We start from the raw sequence: 16,378 nt of genomic DNA on the forward strand, positions 1-16,378 counted from the left end.
AGAACAGTTGTTAACATATATAACCCAGAATTCCAAGTCTCAGAGCAGGTCATAGTTGGGGCAGTGTTAGGGGCTAGAATGTGGAGCTTGAAGTTATAGGATTGGATCAGCCTTTACTTGCTCCCTATTCCTAAGGTGAAGTGGATAGTAATAGGGCAAGATTCCTTTAGCCTTTTAACAATATTGAGAAGGTTAGCTGAGGAATATAACAATAATGAGCAAAAGCTAGAAGGCGTGCAATGTTATTCTGAATTATCTTATCAGACAGAGAAAAGAAGTTAGTAAGTAGTAAGTTGAATAAAAGTCAATCTAATGGATCAAATGGGCATGATGAGAAAAGAGAATGATAAAAAATGACACATAGTCTTTAGGTTAGACTTTTGAGATAGTGAGAAGGTAGTTACAGGTTTGTTATGAATGTTAGGCAAATGTCTTCAGTGTGACCAACATAATCACTTTGCAGTAAAGCAATAATGACAGAACAGTAGTAGGGGTTAGAATGGGAAGAGACAAATATAGGTGGTTATAAGTTATTGGTAAATACGAGGATCAGAGTAATGACAGTAGGTATGATTGAAGTCAGCTCTGGAAGAATCTGTTAATAAGAGGTATCTTCCAAAATATTGCAGAAGGCAAGGGACAAGATCAAGATGGTGTGTCAAGTTAGACAGTGGCGTAAAAGAGGGTTTGTGTGGAAAATATGCCAATTATTGGGGAATTTATGGATGTGTTTCTTGAGGAGCTTCCTAGGTTACCACCTGATAGGGAGATTGAATTCTGCATAGGTATTGTGCCGGGTACAAACTCTAATTCTATGCCATCCTACAGGATGGCGCTAGCGGAGTTAAAAGAACTAAAAGAATAGCTACAGGAGCTTCTAGCCAGGGATTTTATTTGGCCACGTACATCACCTTAGGGTGCTCCTGTTTTATTTGTAAGGAAGAGAGGCGGGGTTATTGAGGTTATGCATTGACTATAGACAACCAAACAAGGTTATAGTTAAGAATAAGTATCCGCTCCCTCGGATTGATGACCTGTTTGATCAGCTACAAAGAGCAAGATACTTCTCTAAAATAGACCTACGGTCGGGCTATTATTAGCTGAGGATAAAAAGTAAGGATGTGCCAAAAATAGCGTTCAAGACAAGGTATGATCATTATGAGTTTCTGGTATTATTTTTTGGACTCACTAATGCACCAGCAGCCTTTATGGATTTAATGAACATGGTGTTTAGGCCATTGCTAGATCGCTTTGTCATTGTGTTTATAGATGATATTTTAGTGTATTTTCGAACTGAGGAAGAACATGTTTGGCACCTAAGGATGGTGTTGTAGACTTTAAGAGAGCATTAGTTGTATGGTGAGGTGTGCGAGATACACACCAACCGTAAGAGCTTAAAGTACATCTTCCAACAGAAAGACTTAAATTTAAGGCAGAGGAGATGGATGGAGCTTCTGAACGGTTATGGCTGTACCATCTAGTACCACCCTGGTAAGGCGAATGTGGTGGTAGATGCCTTAAGCAGGAAATCTTTTAACAACTTGGCACATATATCAACATAAAGGAGATCGTTAATTTAGGAATTGCATGAGTTGATGGATCAGGGTTTGATCTTAGACATAATAGATTCGAGATCACTTTTGGCACATTTTAGAGTAAGGTCGGATTTGCGAGACAAGATGAGGGTTTTCCAGCACAGAGACTCGCAATTAATGTGGGTAATGGAAAGAGTACAGCATGGGGAAGATTGTGAATTTGGATTTGATGTAGATGGTACCCTTATGCAGGGCTTCAGAGTATGTGTGCCAGATATGGACAACTTAAGAAATGAGATTATATAGGAGGCACACTACACGCCTTGCAGTGTTCACCCAGGATCTATCAAGATGTACCATGATGTGAAAGATAGGTACTGGTGGAATGGCATGAAGAGAGACATAGCAGGTTTTGTGTCTAAGTGCTTAATTTATCAGAAGATAAAGTTTGAACATTAGAGGTCATCAGTAAAGTTGCAGGAGATTCCCATCCTAGAGTGAAAGTGGAAAATGATCACCATGGACTTCGTGACTGGTTGCCTCGTACTACTCAATGGTATGATTCTATCTGGGTGATAGTGGATCGTCTAACTAAGTCGACTCACTTCTTGCTAGTACAAGCCACTTATTCTGTTGCCCAGTATGCAAGGGTGTATATCCGTGAGATAGTCAAATTACATGGAGTTCCTACTTCCATAATATCTGATAGAAGGCCACAATTCACTTCTCAGTTTTAGAGACAACTGCAGGAGGCACTTAGCACACAATTGAACTTTAGTACAGCCTTCCACTCTCAGACAAACGGGCAGCCTGAAAGAACTATTCAGACATTGAAAGACATGCTTTGCATGTGTGTCCTAGATTTTGGAGGTCAGTGGGATGATCAGCTGCCATTAGTGGAGTTTACTTACAATAATAACTATTATTTCAGTATTAGAATGGCATCTTATGAGGCACTATATGACAGGAAGTGTAAGTCTCCTCTATATTCGACAGAAGTTAGAGAAGCAAGAGTACATGATCTAGATTTAGTGCAGTATACTTCAAAGATGGTTTCTTTGATCAAGGAATGTCTGAAGATAGCTTTCAGTAGGCAGAAGAGTTACGCAGATCCAAGGAGAAAAGATGTAGAATTTATAGTGAGTGACTATGCATTCTTGAAGGTTTCTCCTATGAAAGGAGTTATGAGATTTGGGAAAAAAGGAAAGTTGACACCCCATTACATAGGACCTTTTGAGGTCACAGATAGAATGGGAACAGTTGCCTACCAGTTGGAGTTGCTACCAAACCTTTCTCATGTCCACCCAGTATTCACATCTCCATGCTTAGGAAATATATTCCCAATCTTTCTCATGTGCTGCAACCAGACACGGTGGAATTGAATGAGAACTTAACCTTTAAGGAGCAGCCAGTAGTTATAGAAGACTATCAGATGATATAGTTTCGATCAAAACAGATCCCTATAGTTAAAGTTCTGTAGAGGAATGCACCAGAGAGTCAAAGCTGTGTATGTGCAACAAGTACCCATACTTGTTTAGTATGCAACTCAGTGTTATTATTTTGCCTTGTGTAAAATTCAAAGATGAATTTTCTGTAAGGAATGAAGAATGTAACATTTCAAATTTTTTTAAATAAAAATTATATTCTAACTTCTGGTGTTGTGAGCTTCACGTAGGCATTTTTATTTTGATGAAATTCCACTAGCGACCGGGACTGCATTTTTGGGCCAGATACATGGGCTGTGAGATCTACTTTAGAAGTAGGTCAATATTATAGTGATTTCTACTATTTTCAAATTCCCTGAACGCATTTCATGTGTCAGAATTAGCATAGATAAATTCGAACCCCAAAATGCCTTGTTTTACCTAAGGTTGATTTTAGAATAAAATTCACAAAATATTTGTAGGTAACTAGAAAATTATAATTCTAATTATATTAGTATAATAGCATTGTTAAGGACTGCAGGGCATGATTATAGAATTTTTGGGATTAGTTTGGATAGTTTTTGAAAAATATTAGTTTTAAGCTTAATAGCTTAATAATGTAAATATGTGCGTTTTGGCTGTTGTGGCAGGCTCAAGAGGGGCATTATAATGTTGTTGTATTGTGGGCCCAAGGCCTTTGGATTAAGAAATGTTGTTTGAGTTGTTTTGCAGATTGGGTAGGTCCTAGATACAGGGAAAATTCTGCTGGATTTCTAGCATAAATTAGGGTGTCTTTTGACTTTTCAAATCCTTGTTTTGTGTTAATGCTGATAAATTCATAATATAATTGTTTAGGTGACCAGAGCCAGCTTTCTATTTCTGCTTAGCTGCTATAGTAATCTCCGGTTGATCTGTGAGTAGATATTGATTTTATTTATAATTTCAATATTATTATATATTTAAGGCATGTCCATGCATTCACTTATAAATATATGTATATAGCTAAATCTTAGGCACGGTTTGTATTGCATCTTTAATTGACAAACTTATTATGGGTGTCGCCTTAAGGTAATTTGGAGCTATATGCCTATGTCGGCGTACGTGTGGTGTGATATTGGATAAGGGTAGGACAGGTAGAACGGCTGAAGCTTAACTCGCTGGGACCCAATCCTTTTTATAGATAAATCGGGGTGAGTACGGCTTTGAGTTGATCTCGCTGACCCTGCATTTGGATTATTAAGAGAAAGTCTTGCTCGAGTTGATCTCACTGATAGGTATTGTCACACCTTACCCCTCTGTAAGGCATAACATGATCCCATAGTATACCTAATGAATTACCGAACTTCGCCTACCGATAATCCATTAAATACACTACTAGGGATTTTAAACCAATTTTCATTTCTTTTTAAAGTGGTGGCTAATTTTGAACAGGTATTAAAAACTGTTGTCCCTTGTAGCAACCCAAGAGGAGGGGTGAATTGGGTTCTAATTGCAAAATTAAAGATTAAAAGAGATTTAAACACAAAGAAGAGAAAAGGAAGAATGATAACACAAGAGATTTATAAAGGTTCGGCTATCCCAAGCCTACATCCTCTCCTCAAGGCCCTCCTTGAGAGTTAACTCCATTAAAATTCTTCTTTGGGTGAAGAATAAACCCCTTACAATCACTACAAGAGCAAACCCTTACTCTTTTATAAATCCCTTTATACTCAAGAGCTATTTAAAGCTCTATCACACTCAAAATTACAATAAGTGCTCATAACAACCTTAAATGAACTCTCAGAACAAAAAATTTACAACTCAAATATCAAGTTCTCAATATTAACTATGATAGCTCAAGTTCTAGAGAGAGAGAATGAAGAAAATCTTTAGAACCCAATAAATTTCCAAAAGATTGTTGTTGTCTAAAACTGTTTCAGTCATAAATGGCGCATATTTATAGTTTTCGCAAGAAAATAGCTATTGGGGGTGCATTAAATGCAAAACTAGCCGTTCAACCACTCAAAGCTCTGTTTTATCAAGTTGTTGAAACCCAGGTTCGGATGCCGGAGTTATTTACTTTGGCTGTCGAAGGTTAAATCGCCAAAAAGCAGCTTTTGAAAAGTCACTTTCGGCTGCTGAAGTTTCCACTTTCGGCTGCTGAAGTTCCCACTTTCGGTTGCCGGAGTGCCCTTTAGACAAAATAACTTTTAACGCTCAAAAACCATGATTTAAATATTGAACTTCGGCTACCGAACTTCCCACTTTTGGCTGCCGAACTTCCCACTTTCGACTGCCAAAGTGCTCTTTGGACAGAAAGTGTCAAACGGGCACGTAGGCTTCGGAAATGCGTAACTTTTTGACCGTAACACGGATTTTTGATCCGTTTGAACCTTTGGAAAGCTAATTTGATAAAATTTTCAATGAAAACACTTTCAAAAACAAATTTGCATTTCTCAAATATGAAAATTTCATTTTAATCCCCCTTGGTTAAGAAAAAGTTATAAGTAAAGACACTAAGAAATTAAGAGTTTAAAAAACTCATAACTTTTTTATCTGAACTTGGATTTTTGATCCATTTGAACCATTGGAAAGCTAATTCAATGTATTTTTCAACTAAAACACTTTTCAAAATTAATTTTACATTTTTGAAAAATTTATTTAATTTTCCCTTGGTAAAAAATTAGGTGAAAACTAAGTTGAACAAGTTATTCTTAGTACCACATAGACTTAAGCCAACATAATTAATAAAATGAGATTTACAAAATATAAAATAAATAAAAGTAACATTGTAGGTTTCCATAAATGTTTGCTTCCTTATGTTGCTCTTTCTTAATTTTGATTTGAAGTAATTTGGCAATTTTGAGTCTATGGCCTACAAACTCAACACAAACACTTCCAAAGTATATTAGTAGCACACTAATTATTTATTATCATCAAAACATGGGTTAAGACACCTAGGTCCAACAATCTCCCCCTTTTTGATGATGACAAACAATTAGTGGATGAAAAAAATTAAGCACAAGTGAAGTGTGTGATTTTCAGAAATTTTTCCCCTTAATGTACTCCCCCTTTCAAAAATAGTTTGTGCCTTACTAAATAGAATTTGGAGAGCACATAAGAGAGGCTTTGACTCAATGAATGCAATGCCTAGGTGAATGATGATGCAAAGTTATTGTTATATCAAAAACAATTCAGAATATGTATCAAAGAATTACCAAGAAGCATCACATAAGTACACCTAAAACATGTATCCCACTAAATCATCATTTATATATCATGTTTAAAGCTTAAAATTTGGAATTATTCATCCACTTAGCTAATTCATCCACTAGCTATATATCTCCCCCTTTTAGCATTTTTAAAATACACTCTAGAAGGAAAGATATACAAAAGTTATGGCATCATTCAAAGGTGTATCACCATGCCAAAAGATATAAGAACATATGGCAATATAACAATTATTCTAAAGAATAGCCTACAAAGAGTCAAGAAGACTTCAATGCAAATTTACTAATTTCATTTGCATAGGACTTGTAAAACCATCAAGGAGTCTATTCAAAGCATCAACAGAATCTTGGCAAATAACCTTTATAGAATAATCAAGGAGAACAATCTAAATTAATAAGAAATAGTATTGTGATCATATGGCAGCCCAAGGTTGTCAAGCATGCCTAATTCTCTCTTAATGAAATTAAACCTATCTTCACACAAAGGTTTTGTAAAGATATCAGATAATTGGTGATGTGTATCAACAAACTCAAGAGCAACATCACCATTCAATACATGATCACGTATAAAATGATTTCTAATGTCTATATGCTTGGTTCTAGAATGTTGAATGGGGTTCTTGGTCAAATTGATTGCACTTGTGTTATCACATTTAATAGGAATGTGATCAAGAGATACTTTGAAGTCTCTCAATTATTGTTTGATCCAAAGTATTTGGCTACAACAAAGACCCGCAGCTACATATTCGGCTTCGGCCGTGGAAAGTGCAACCGAATTTTGTTTCTTGCTACATCAAGAAACTGAAGAGTGTCCTAGGAGTTGATAAGTACCTGAGGTACTCTTCCTATCAAGGATGCTTCCAGCAAAGTCGTCATCCGAGTAAGAACATAAATCAAAGGATGCATTTCTAGGATACTATAGACCTAAATGTAATGTACCATTCAAGTATTTGAGAATACGTTTAACAGCATGCAAATGAGACTCTTTAGGACATTATTAAAAACATGCACATAAATATACGGAGAACATAATATCCAGTCTACTAGCTGTGAGATACAAAAGACTACCAATCATACCTCTATAGAGCTTTTTATTAACCAGTTTTCCTTTTTCATCCTTGTCAAGTTTGGTATTTGTGCTCATTGGAGTTGTACTTGGCTTGCTATTCAGCATTCCAAACCTCTTAATCAATTCTTTGGTGTACTTGGCTTGGTTGATGAAGATGCCATCCTTAGCTTGTTTGATTTGAAGCCCAAGGAAAAACTTGAGTTCTCCCACCATGCTCATCTCAAACTCACTCTTCATTGTATTAGCAAATTCTTCACACAAACACTTATTAGTAGCACCAAATATAATATCATCAACATATATTTGTACTACAAGGATGTCATTTACATGATTTTTAACAAAAAGAGTTGTATCAACTTTTCCTTTTGAAAAACCATTTTGCAAAAAAAAGTTACTAAGCCTTTCATACCAAGCTCTAGGATCTTGTTTCAAACCATACAAGGCTTTAGTCAATTTAAAAACATGGTTTGGAAACTCATGATTTTCAAAACCAGGAGGTTGCTCAACATATATCTCCTTATCAATAAAACCATTTAGAAAAGCACTTTTAACATCCATTTGGAAAAGCTTAAAATTCATGTATGATGCATATGCAAGCAATATTCTAATGGCTTCTAATCTAGCTACAGGGGCAAAGGTTTCATCATAGTCAATGCCCTCTTCTTGGTTATAGCCTTTGGCTACTAACCTAGCTTTATTCCTAGTTATGTTTCCATCCTCATCTAATTTGTTTCTAAACACCCATTTGATGCCTATAGATGGATGGTCCTTTGACCTAGGAACTAAGGTCCAAACCTTATTCCTTTCAAATTGATTGAGCTCCTCTTGCATTGCAAGTACCCAACTCTCATCATTAATGGCCTCATCTATGCTCCTAGGTTCTATTTGAGAAATAAATGCAAGGTTATTGCATATATTTCTAAGAGAGGATCTAATTGTTACCCCTTTTGATGTATCACCAATGATTAGGTCTTTAGGATGATCCTTCTTGAATGTCCAATTTTTGGGTAGATCTTGTTGAACTTCTTGATATGGAACTGGTTGACCTTGTTGCTCTTGAGGCTCAACTTGATCAACTCCCAAGTCCTTCAAGGGATCTTCCATTTGTTGGTCTTGAATTCCACTAGATTGAAGATCTTTAAGAGTCAACTCATCAAGATTACCTACAACATCATCATCACAAGAAATATCCTTTCTAGGACCAAAGGGGTTAGCTTCATCAAATACAACATGCATTGACTCCTCAACAACTAAGGTTCTCTTATTGAAGACTCTATATGCTTTATTAGATGTAGAGTACCCCAAGAAGATACCTTCATCAGTTTTGGAGCTAAATTTATCTAAGTTATCTTTGGTATTCAAAATGAAGTATTTACAACCAAAAACTCTAAAATAACATATTTTAGGTTTCTTGCCATTCCATAGCTCATAAGGGGTTTTCTTTAAAACAGGTCTAATCAAAACTCCATTTGAAACATAACAAGCCATATTAATGGCTTCCACCCAAAAATAAGTAGGCAAATTATATTCATTTAACATAGTCCTCCCCATGTTTAAAAGAGTTCTATTTTTTATTTCAACAACACCATTTTGTTGGGGAGTCCTAGGAGAAGAAAAATTGTAAGTGATCCCTAGTGAGTTCAAAACTTATCAAATTTCTCATTTTCAAATTCTCTACCATGATCACTCCTAATAGAAGAGATTTGAAAACCCTTTTCATTTTGAAACCTTTTTGAAAATCTCTCAAAAATATCAAAACATTCATCCTTATGAGAAAGGAATGCAACCCAAGTATACATAGAGTAGTCATCAATAATCACCAAGGCATAATATGCACCACCTAAGCTAGCTACTCTAGTAGGACCAAAAAAATCCATATGCAACAATTGAAGGAGTCTAGAAGTAGATACCTTATGAATAGATTTAAAAGAGCTCTTGACTTGCTTACCCATTTGGCATGCATTACACACTTTATCCTTTTGAAACTTAATCTTTGGTAGCCCATCAACTAGCTCATCCTTGTTCAAGTTTGCAAGAAGGTCCATGCTAGCATGTGCAGCCTTCTATGCCAAGTCCAAGAGTCATTACTAATAGAAACAAAACACTTGACATCTTTGTTAGATAAAGCATGCAAATCGATAACATAAATATTTTCAATTCTTTTACCAATAAACAACATTTTGTTATCACTCATCTTAGACACAAAGCAAGATATAGACTCAAAAACAACTCTACAACCCTTATCACATAATTGACTAACACTAAGCAAATTATGTTTTAAACCATCAACCAAAAGCACTTTATCAAGAATAGGGGAGTTTTCCTTATCAACCTTACCTATTCCCATAATTTTACCTTTACCATTATCACCAAAAGTCACTTGCCCACCTCCATCTTTCTTTTCAAGTGAAAGGAAGAGATTGGCATTTCCGGTCATGTGTCTTGAACATCCACTATCCAAGTACCACTTACTTTCAAGCATTGAGGATTTCAAGCACACCTACACATGATAATTCAATTTACTTTAGGTACCCAAATGTACTTGGGTCTTTGGGGGTTAGTAGTTCCATCATTAAAATAAAATATTTTACCATATCCAAGATGGATTTTCCTAATGGCACACCTATAGTTGGTGTGACCTATCTTACCACAATAGTGACAATGTACATTGAACCTTCTATGTGTATGAGGGTGAGCAAATGGTCTCATATGATCAATCTTTTTATGTTCATTATGTGAATGTAAGCAAGAGGCATAGTGAGTGTGATAATAGTTATGAGGCCTATTAACATGTCCCCTATAAAGGTTTGGCCTAGATGCAACTCTCCTAGATGTATATGTCCTATTTACATTTTATCTAGGAGCATGTTGATGAAATGAAGTCTTTCTAGTTTCATTATCACAAGATTTCTTTGGCTATTGTCCTTTAGGATTGGACACCTTTGGACTAGGCACTTGGGGACTAGGCTCATTATAACTAGATGCTTTAACAAAGATAGTCTTGGAAGGAGGTGCTTAGGCAAATTTACTATAGCCAAGTCCATACTTGATGCTAGGAGACCTTTGAGAGTCCAAAATTTCATTAAGTTTGTCCTTTCCTTTAGCAAATTTGGAAAGAGAAGTTTTTAGCTCAACAATTTCATTTTTCAACTTCTCATTTTCTAATGAAAGTTCATCTAAGGATTTTTGCACATTACTAACCAAAGGTCTATCAACTTTAGATGAGGTCTCATTCTCCTTCCTTAAACTAGCAAGCTTACTTTTCAAAAGTTTATTTCTCTTATGACTTAATTCTAGTTCATCATTCATAACTTTCAGAGCATTAACTAGTTCATCATAAGAAAATTCAACAATATCATCATTTAAAGTTACCTCATTGGAGCTTTCCTCCATTGCTATGAAGCACATTTGGGCAACTTGATCACCAATCTCCTCATCTTCAGAGTCATTGATTCATCCCATGTTGCTTTAAGTGCCTTCTTCTTGAGCTTCTTGAAAGGCTTCTTCAATATGGGACAATCCGTTCTAATGTGACACAGTTTGTTGCATTCAAAGCATATGGGAGGATCCCTCTTGCTACTTTCTCCCTTGTCCTTCTTGAAGTTCCTCTTTGGGATGAACTTCTTGTTTTGGAAGAGCATCTTCCTTATTCTCCTTGTCATTAGAGCCAATTCTTCCTCATCAAACTCATCATCTTCATCACTTGAGTTTTCGGAAGATACTTTGAAGGCAATGGTCTTTTTGGCTTTGTTAGGTTCCTCCACTTGCTCTCTTTTGAGGGTCATCTCATAGTCAATGAGATTTCCTAAGAGCTCATCAAGTTGTACCTTACTCAAGTCCTTGGAATCCTTGAGTGAAGTTACTTTAAGTAGCCACTCCTTAGGAATACTTCTTAAAATCTTCTTTACTAGCTCCTCATTTGTGAATGTCTTCCCAAGAGATTTAATTCCTCCTATAATCTCCACAAATCTATCATACATTTCATTTATGGTTTCATCTGACTTCATCTTGAACAATTCATATTGGTAAATAAGGGAATCCATCTTATTCTCCTTTACTTGACTAGTACCTTCATGAGTAACCACTAAAGCATCCCAAATTTCATTTGTAGTAGACTTCATGCACACTTTATTATATTCACTTCTACTTAATGCAAAAAATAGAACATGAATAGCCTTATCATTTAAAGCCACTCTTCTTTTCTCTTGCTCACTCCATTCACCCTTAGGCTTAGCTACATGCACACCATCAATAATTTTAGTTGGGGTGAATGGCCCATTTTCTACAACATCCCACAAGTCAACCCCTTCTGATATAAGGAAATAATACATCCTATTTTTTCAATACAAGAAGTCATTACCATCAAAGAAAGGAGGTCTTACCATCGATTGACCTTTTTGTGCATTGAGGGTTGCCATTGATCTTTACTCCAAGATGATTAAATCTTGTAGAATGGAGACTTGCTCTGATATCACTTGTTGTCCCTTATAGCAACCCAAGAGGGGGGTGAATTGGATTCTAATTGCAAAATTAAAGATTAAAAGAGATTTAAACGCAAAGAAGAGAAAAGGAAGAATGATAACACAAGAGATTTATAAAGGTTCGGCTATCCCAAGCCTACGTCCTCTCCTCAAGGCCCTCCTTGAGAGTTAACTCCATTAAAATTCTTCTTTGGGTGAAGAATAAACCCCTTACAATCACTACAAGAGCAAACCCTTACTCTTTTATAAATCCCTTTATACTCAAGAGCTATTTAAAGCTCTATCACACTCAAAATTACAATAAGTGCTCACAACAACCTTAAATGAACTCTCAGAACAAAGAATTTACAACTCAAATATCAAGTTCTCAACATTAACTATGATAGCTCAAGTTCTAGAGAGAGAGAATAAAGAAAATCTTTAAAACCCAATAAATTTCTAAAAGATTGTTGTTGTCTAAAACTGTTTCCAGTCATAAATGGTGCCTATTTATAGTTTTTGCAAGAAAATAGCCATTGGGGGTGCATTAAATGCAAAACTAGCCGTTCAATCACTCAAAGCTCTATTTTATCGAGTTGCAAAAACCCAGGTTCAGTTGCCGGAGTTATTTACTTCGGCTGCCGAAGGTTGAAGCGCCAAAAAGCAGCTTTTGAAAAGTCATTTTTGGCTACCGAAATTCCCACTTTCGGCTGCCGGAGTGCTCTCTGGATAAAATGACTTTTAATGCTCAAAAACCATAATTTAAAGAGTGAACTTCGGCTGTCGAAGTGCTCTCTGGACAGAAAGTGTCAAACGGGCACTTAGGCTTCAGAAATGCATAACTTTTTTACCGAAACTCGGATTTTCGATCCGTTTGAACCGTTGGAAAGCTAATTTGATAAACTTTTCAATGAAAATACTTTCAAAAATAAATTTGCATTTCTCAAATGTGAAAATTTCATTTTAGTCTCCCTTGGTCAAGAAAAAGTTATAAGTAAAGACAATAAGAAATTAAGAGTTTAAAAAACTCATAACTTTTTGATCCGAACTCGAATTTTGATCCGTTTGAACCATTGGAAAGCTAATTCAATGTATTTTGCAACTAAAATACTTTTCAAAATTAATTTTTCTTTTTTGAAAAATTTATTTAATTTTTCCTTGATAAAAAATTAGGTGAAAACTAAGTTGAACAAGATATTCTTAGTACCACATAGACTTAAGCCAACATAATTAATAAAATGAGATTTACAAAATATAAAATAAATAAAAGTTATATTGTAGGTTTCCATAAATGTTTGCTTCCTTATATTGCTCTTCCTTAACTTTGATTTGAAGCAATTTGGCAATTTTCAGTCTATGGCCTACAAACTCAACACAAACACTTCCAAAGTATATTAATAGCACACTAATTGTTTATTATCATCAAAACATGAGTTAAGACACCTAAGTCCAACAAAAACCTTTAATTGAAGTTAAGTCATAATCAAAATTTTAATTAATTTAAAATCCCCACAATTTTTAAAAAAAAATTCGGCAGAATGCCGTCTATAATTTAGGGAAATAGTTCTTAAAAAACCTGTGAAAACACTCCCAATATATATATCTCAATCCCAAACTCAACACAACTCAATTTTCAACAATCTCAATCTCGATAATTCATTATTTGACAAATATAAAAAGAAACTTAAATATTTCATTAAATAAAAATAACAGTTTTACATTACAATGATTTACACAAATCAAAGATAAATTCCAAAATTTATTATACAACTGCTCAAGCCAAATTTATATACATACATAGTTACATATACATTACAATAAAATTTTACAAGGGTATAATCTTTATACCCAGTAAAAATCCAAAATGCTGGTCACTTTAGTCCCAAGCAGCTTACTCTGCTGCCTTATCTACCTCCTTACCTGCGACAGCAATAAGAAGCTATCATTGAGCCAATAACTCAGTGGTTTATACAACAATTAATCACAATTTTTCCAAGGTAAATCAATTTGAATATTAATACATATAGAATTATGTTTTATTTCTAAAGCTAGAAAATTTCTTAAATAAACCAATTTCCATCCATAATCGTAAAATCAAATTTTTGAGAAATCACACAGCTTAATCATGACTCCAATATCAAATTCATCCCACTAGCAAAAGGCTAATGAGGAATACCAAGGCTAGCTAGCACAAATATATGAGTATCCATTCAATTCGTCCTCAACCGGCACACACCTCAACACTTCAGCCAAAGAGGGAATACAAAATCAATTCATCCCACTAGGGAAGCTAGTGAGGAATTCAAACATATAGTCATGAAGACTGTGGTTTCAAACCATTTCAATAATTATCCAAATCTCAAAATATCCATCAATTCACATACAATTTAATTTTCCAAAATTTGGGCTAACAGCATAACATTCTTTGTCAACCAAATTATTCGATATCCATGAAGTCATAAATAAATTTCATAAATCATTCAATTAAAAGTTTAAATCGAAAATCAAATAGAAGTTAATTGTTGTGCACAAACCTCAAATGAGTCACCTCTTGGCCTTGACTCACTTTTTCTTGATCCTTCCCAGTGTCTCTTTCTACTGAAATACACAATTTAAGGTATTTTAATATTCATTCAACTCATTTCCATAATTAATCCAACACTTAAATGTATGCATACTAAATTTCTCTCACAATTTCCCCTCAAAGTTGAATTCTTTGTATGTGGTATGTTATGGTTACTATTCATTTGACCATTTAGTCAAAATGTTGATTTTTTTCATACTAAATAGATATGCTAATTTTAATTATCCCCACATACCACATTTTGGGTCACTATTATGTTGGCATTGATTGCCAATTGAATTTCTAAGCTCTTTAGGAGAAATTGCAATTTTTCAGTTTTGGTCTGAAAAATTTACTATTCCATTGGCCTATTCTACAGTGGAAATTTGGCTAACTTTTTTTCATCAAAGTTGTTCCTTAATGTCTTAACTTTAATTTTCTTTTTGAATCACTCCATTTGAAGTTTTTTAGCTCAAGTTATGGTCATTTAACCATAACTAGCCGGATTGGTCAATTCCAGAATTCTGGGCAAATTTTAGGTTCTGGTATATTTGGTGACCAAACTTGTGCTAGCAATTTGATTTGGTTAGAGGCTAAACTGGGTTATGAGTTCTTCATGAAATTGTTCTACTATGTCATAGCTTTCTAATGGTATAAAAATTAGGTCATTTGAACCTTCCTATACTAAGTTATGACCATTTGAACATGTACTGTTCATATGGTTAGTTTTGCCCAATGACAGGGTACCTAATCCAAATTTAACTAAATTTTACACTAACTTATGGTCAGTTTTAGAGCAAGATTTCTAAATGAAAATTGTTGCTTTGGGTCTTAATTTTCATCTCCAATTGGCCTCACACCAATTGGAGCAACAGAATTTCAGTTATACTCATTTGAATGAGCATAGGTCAAGCTGCCAGAATTGACCCTTGCACCTTCACAATTCAATTCTAATTTTAATCATTCACTCACATTCCAAATCACACCAATTGACCAATTTTAAGTCTCAATTAGGTCAATTGGCATCAATTCCCCAAATTTCCAAATTTTCCCCAAATTTTCAATGGCTAAGAACCCTAATTCACCAATTAACTCAATTCATTCAAATTAAAACTTACTAATCATCTTCACTTACTTAATTAAACTTGTGTACAAGGTTAATTAAATCAAAACACCTCATTACCCCCAACATCCCATGACTGCCAAATTTATCCAAGTTCCCTAACATGTCATTTTTGTTTCAATTTTACCAAACCTCACTAAATTTAAATGGCTAATTATGAATTGAAAGAGAGGAAGAGAGGGATTTCACTAACCTTTTGTTTTGAATTTCCAATTCTTTAACTCTTCAATTTTTGTCCTTCTATTTCTTGCTCCAACCTTCTTTCGAGACTCAAAAGCAAAGTTTAATTTGAGGAACTAAGGAATTAATGGCTAAATTTAGGGTTTATTCAAGCTCAAAATGAGCTTTAATAGAGGATTTGTAGGAGAGGAAGAGAGAGAGAGAGTGACGGCTTGGAGAAGGGAAGAAGAAACAATTTTTGTTTCTTTTAAATTTTACTTTTATTTATATGTAATTATCCCCATAATTACAAAATTAAAAATTAAATTGATTAATTGTGTCTTGCTTACATCATCTAGATGATGTCATAAACCTTATTTAAATTTTCTTTTCTCTTTTTACATATACACCTCTTTATTTCTAATAGATTTTTCATAAATTTAATTTCCTACATTTTAATGGACCTTTAGGCCATGAGTGGTGAATTGACCAAATTGCCCCTTACTAGTCTGATCCGTTTTTCCAATAGCATTTAATTGCTTCCGGAATTTTGATTCAATTGTTTGACCTTGTTCTCAACTCTTTTCTGTGATTTTCACATTTCCCCTAGCTTCGCAATAATTCTTAGGCCTGGGGTGTCACAATGTCCCACTCGAAAATAGGGCAGCGACTGATCTCACAGTCACTTTCCGGTACGGTCACTCATCGTTGTGGCTTTGGCTCATTTACCTTTTATGCTTTGTTTTTCTTATTTCCATTTTTCCTTCATATAATTTCTATTAATTTTTGTTTATAGCTTTTCTAGTTGACTTAAATATGGTTCTAAGCCTCTTGAC

At 34.7% G+C, this 16,378-nt stretch overlaps 1 protein-coding gene across 1 annotated transcript; it reads left to right on the forward strand.

Annotated features, from left to right (window-relative positions):
• Positions 1-2,473: 2,473 nt before the first annotated feature.
• LOC131169400 (uncharacterized) lies at positions 2,474-3,880 on the forward strand. Its single transcript, XM_058128621.1, has 3 exons — positions 2,474-2,842; positions 3,610-3,696; positions 3,815-3,880. The coding sequence occupies exons 1-3, from the start codon at positions 2,474-2,476 to the stop codon at positions 3,878-3,880; spliced, it is 522 nt and encodes a 173-aa protein (XP_057984604.1).
• The last annotated feature ends 12,498 nt before the right edge of the window (positions 3,881-16,378 follow it).

Source organism: Hevea brasiliensis, chromosome 10 (genome assembly GCF_030052815.1).
Source record: "Hevea brasiliensis isolate MT/VB/25A 57/8 chromosome 10, ASM3005281v1, whole genome shotgun sequence".
NCBI classification, from domain to species: Eukaryota; Viridiplantae; Streptophyta; class Magnoliopsida; order Malpighiales; family Euphorbiaceae; genus Hevea; species Hevea brasiliensis.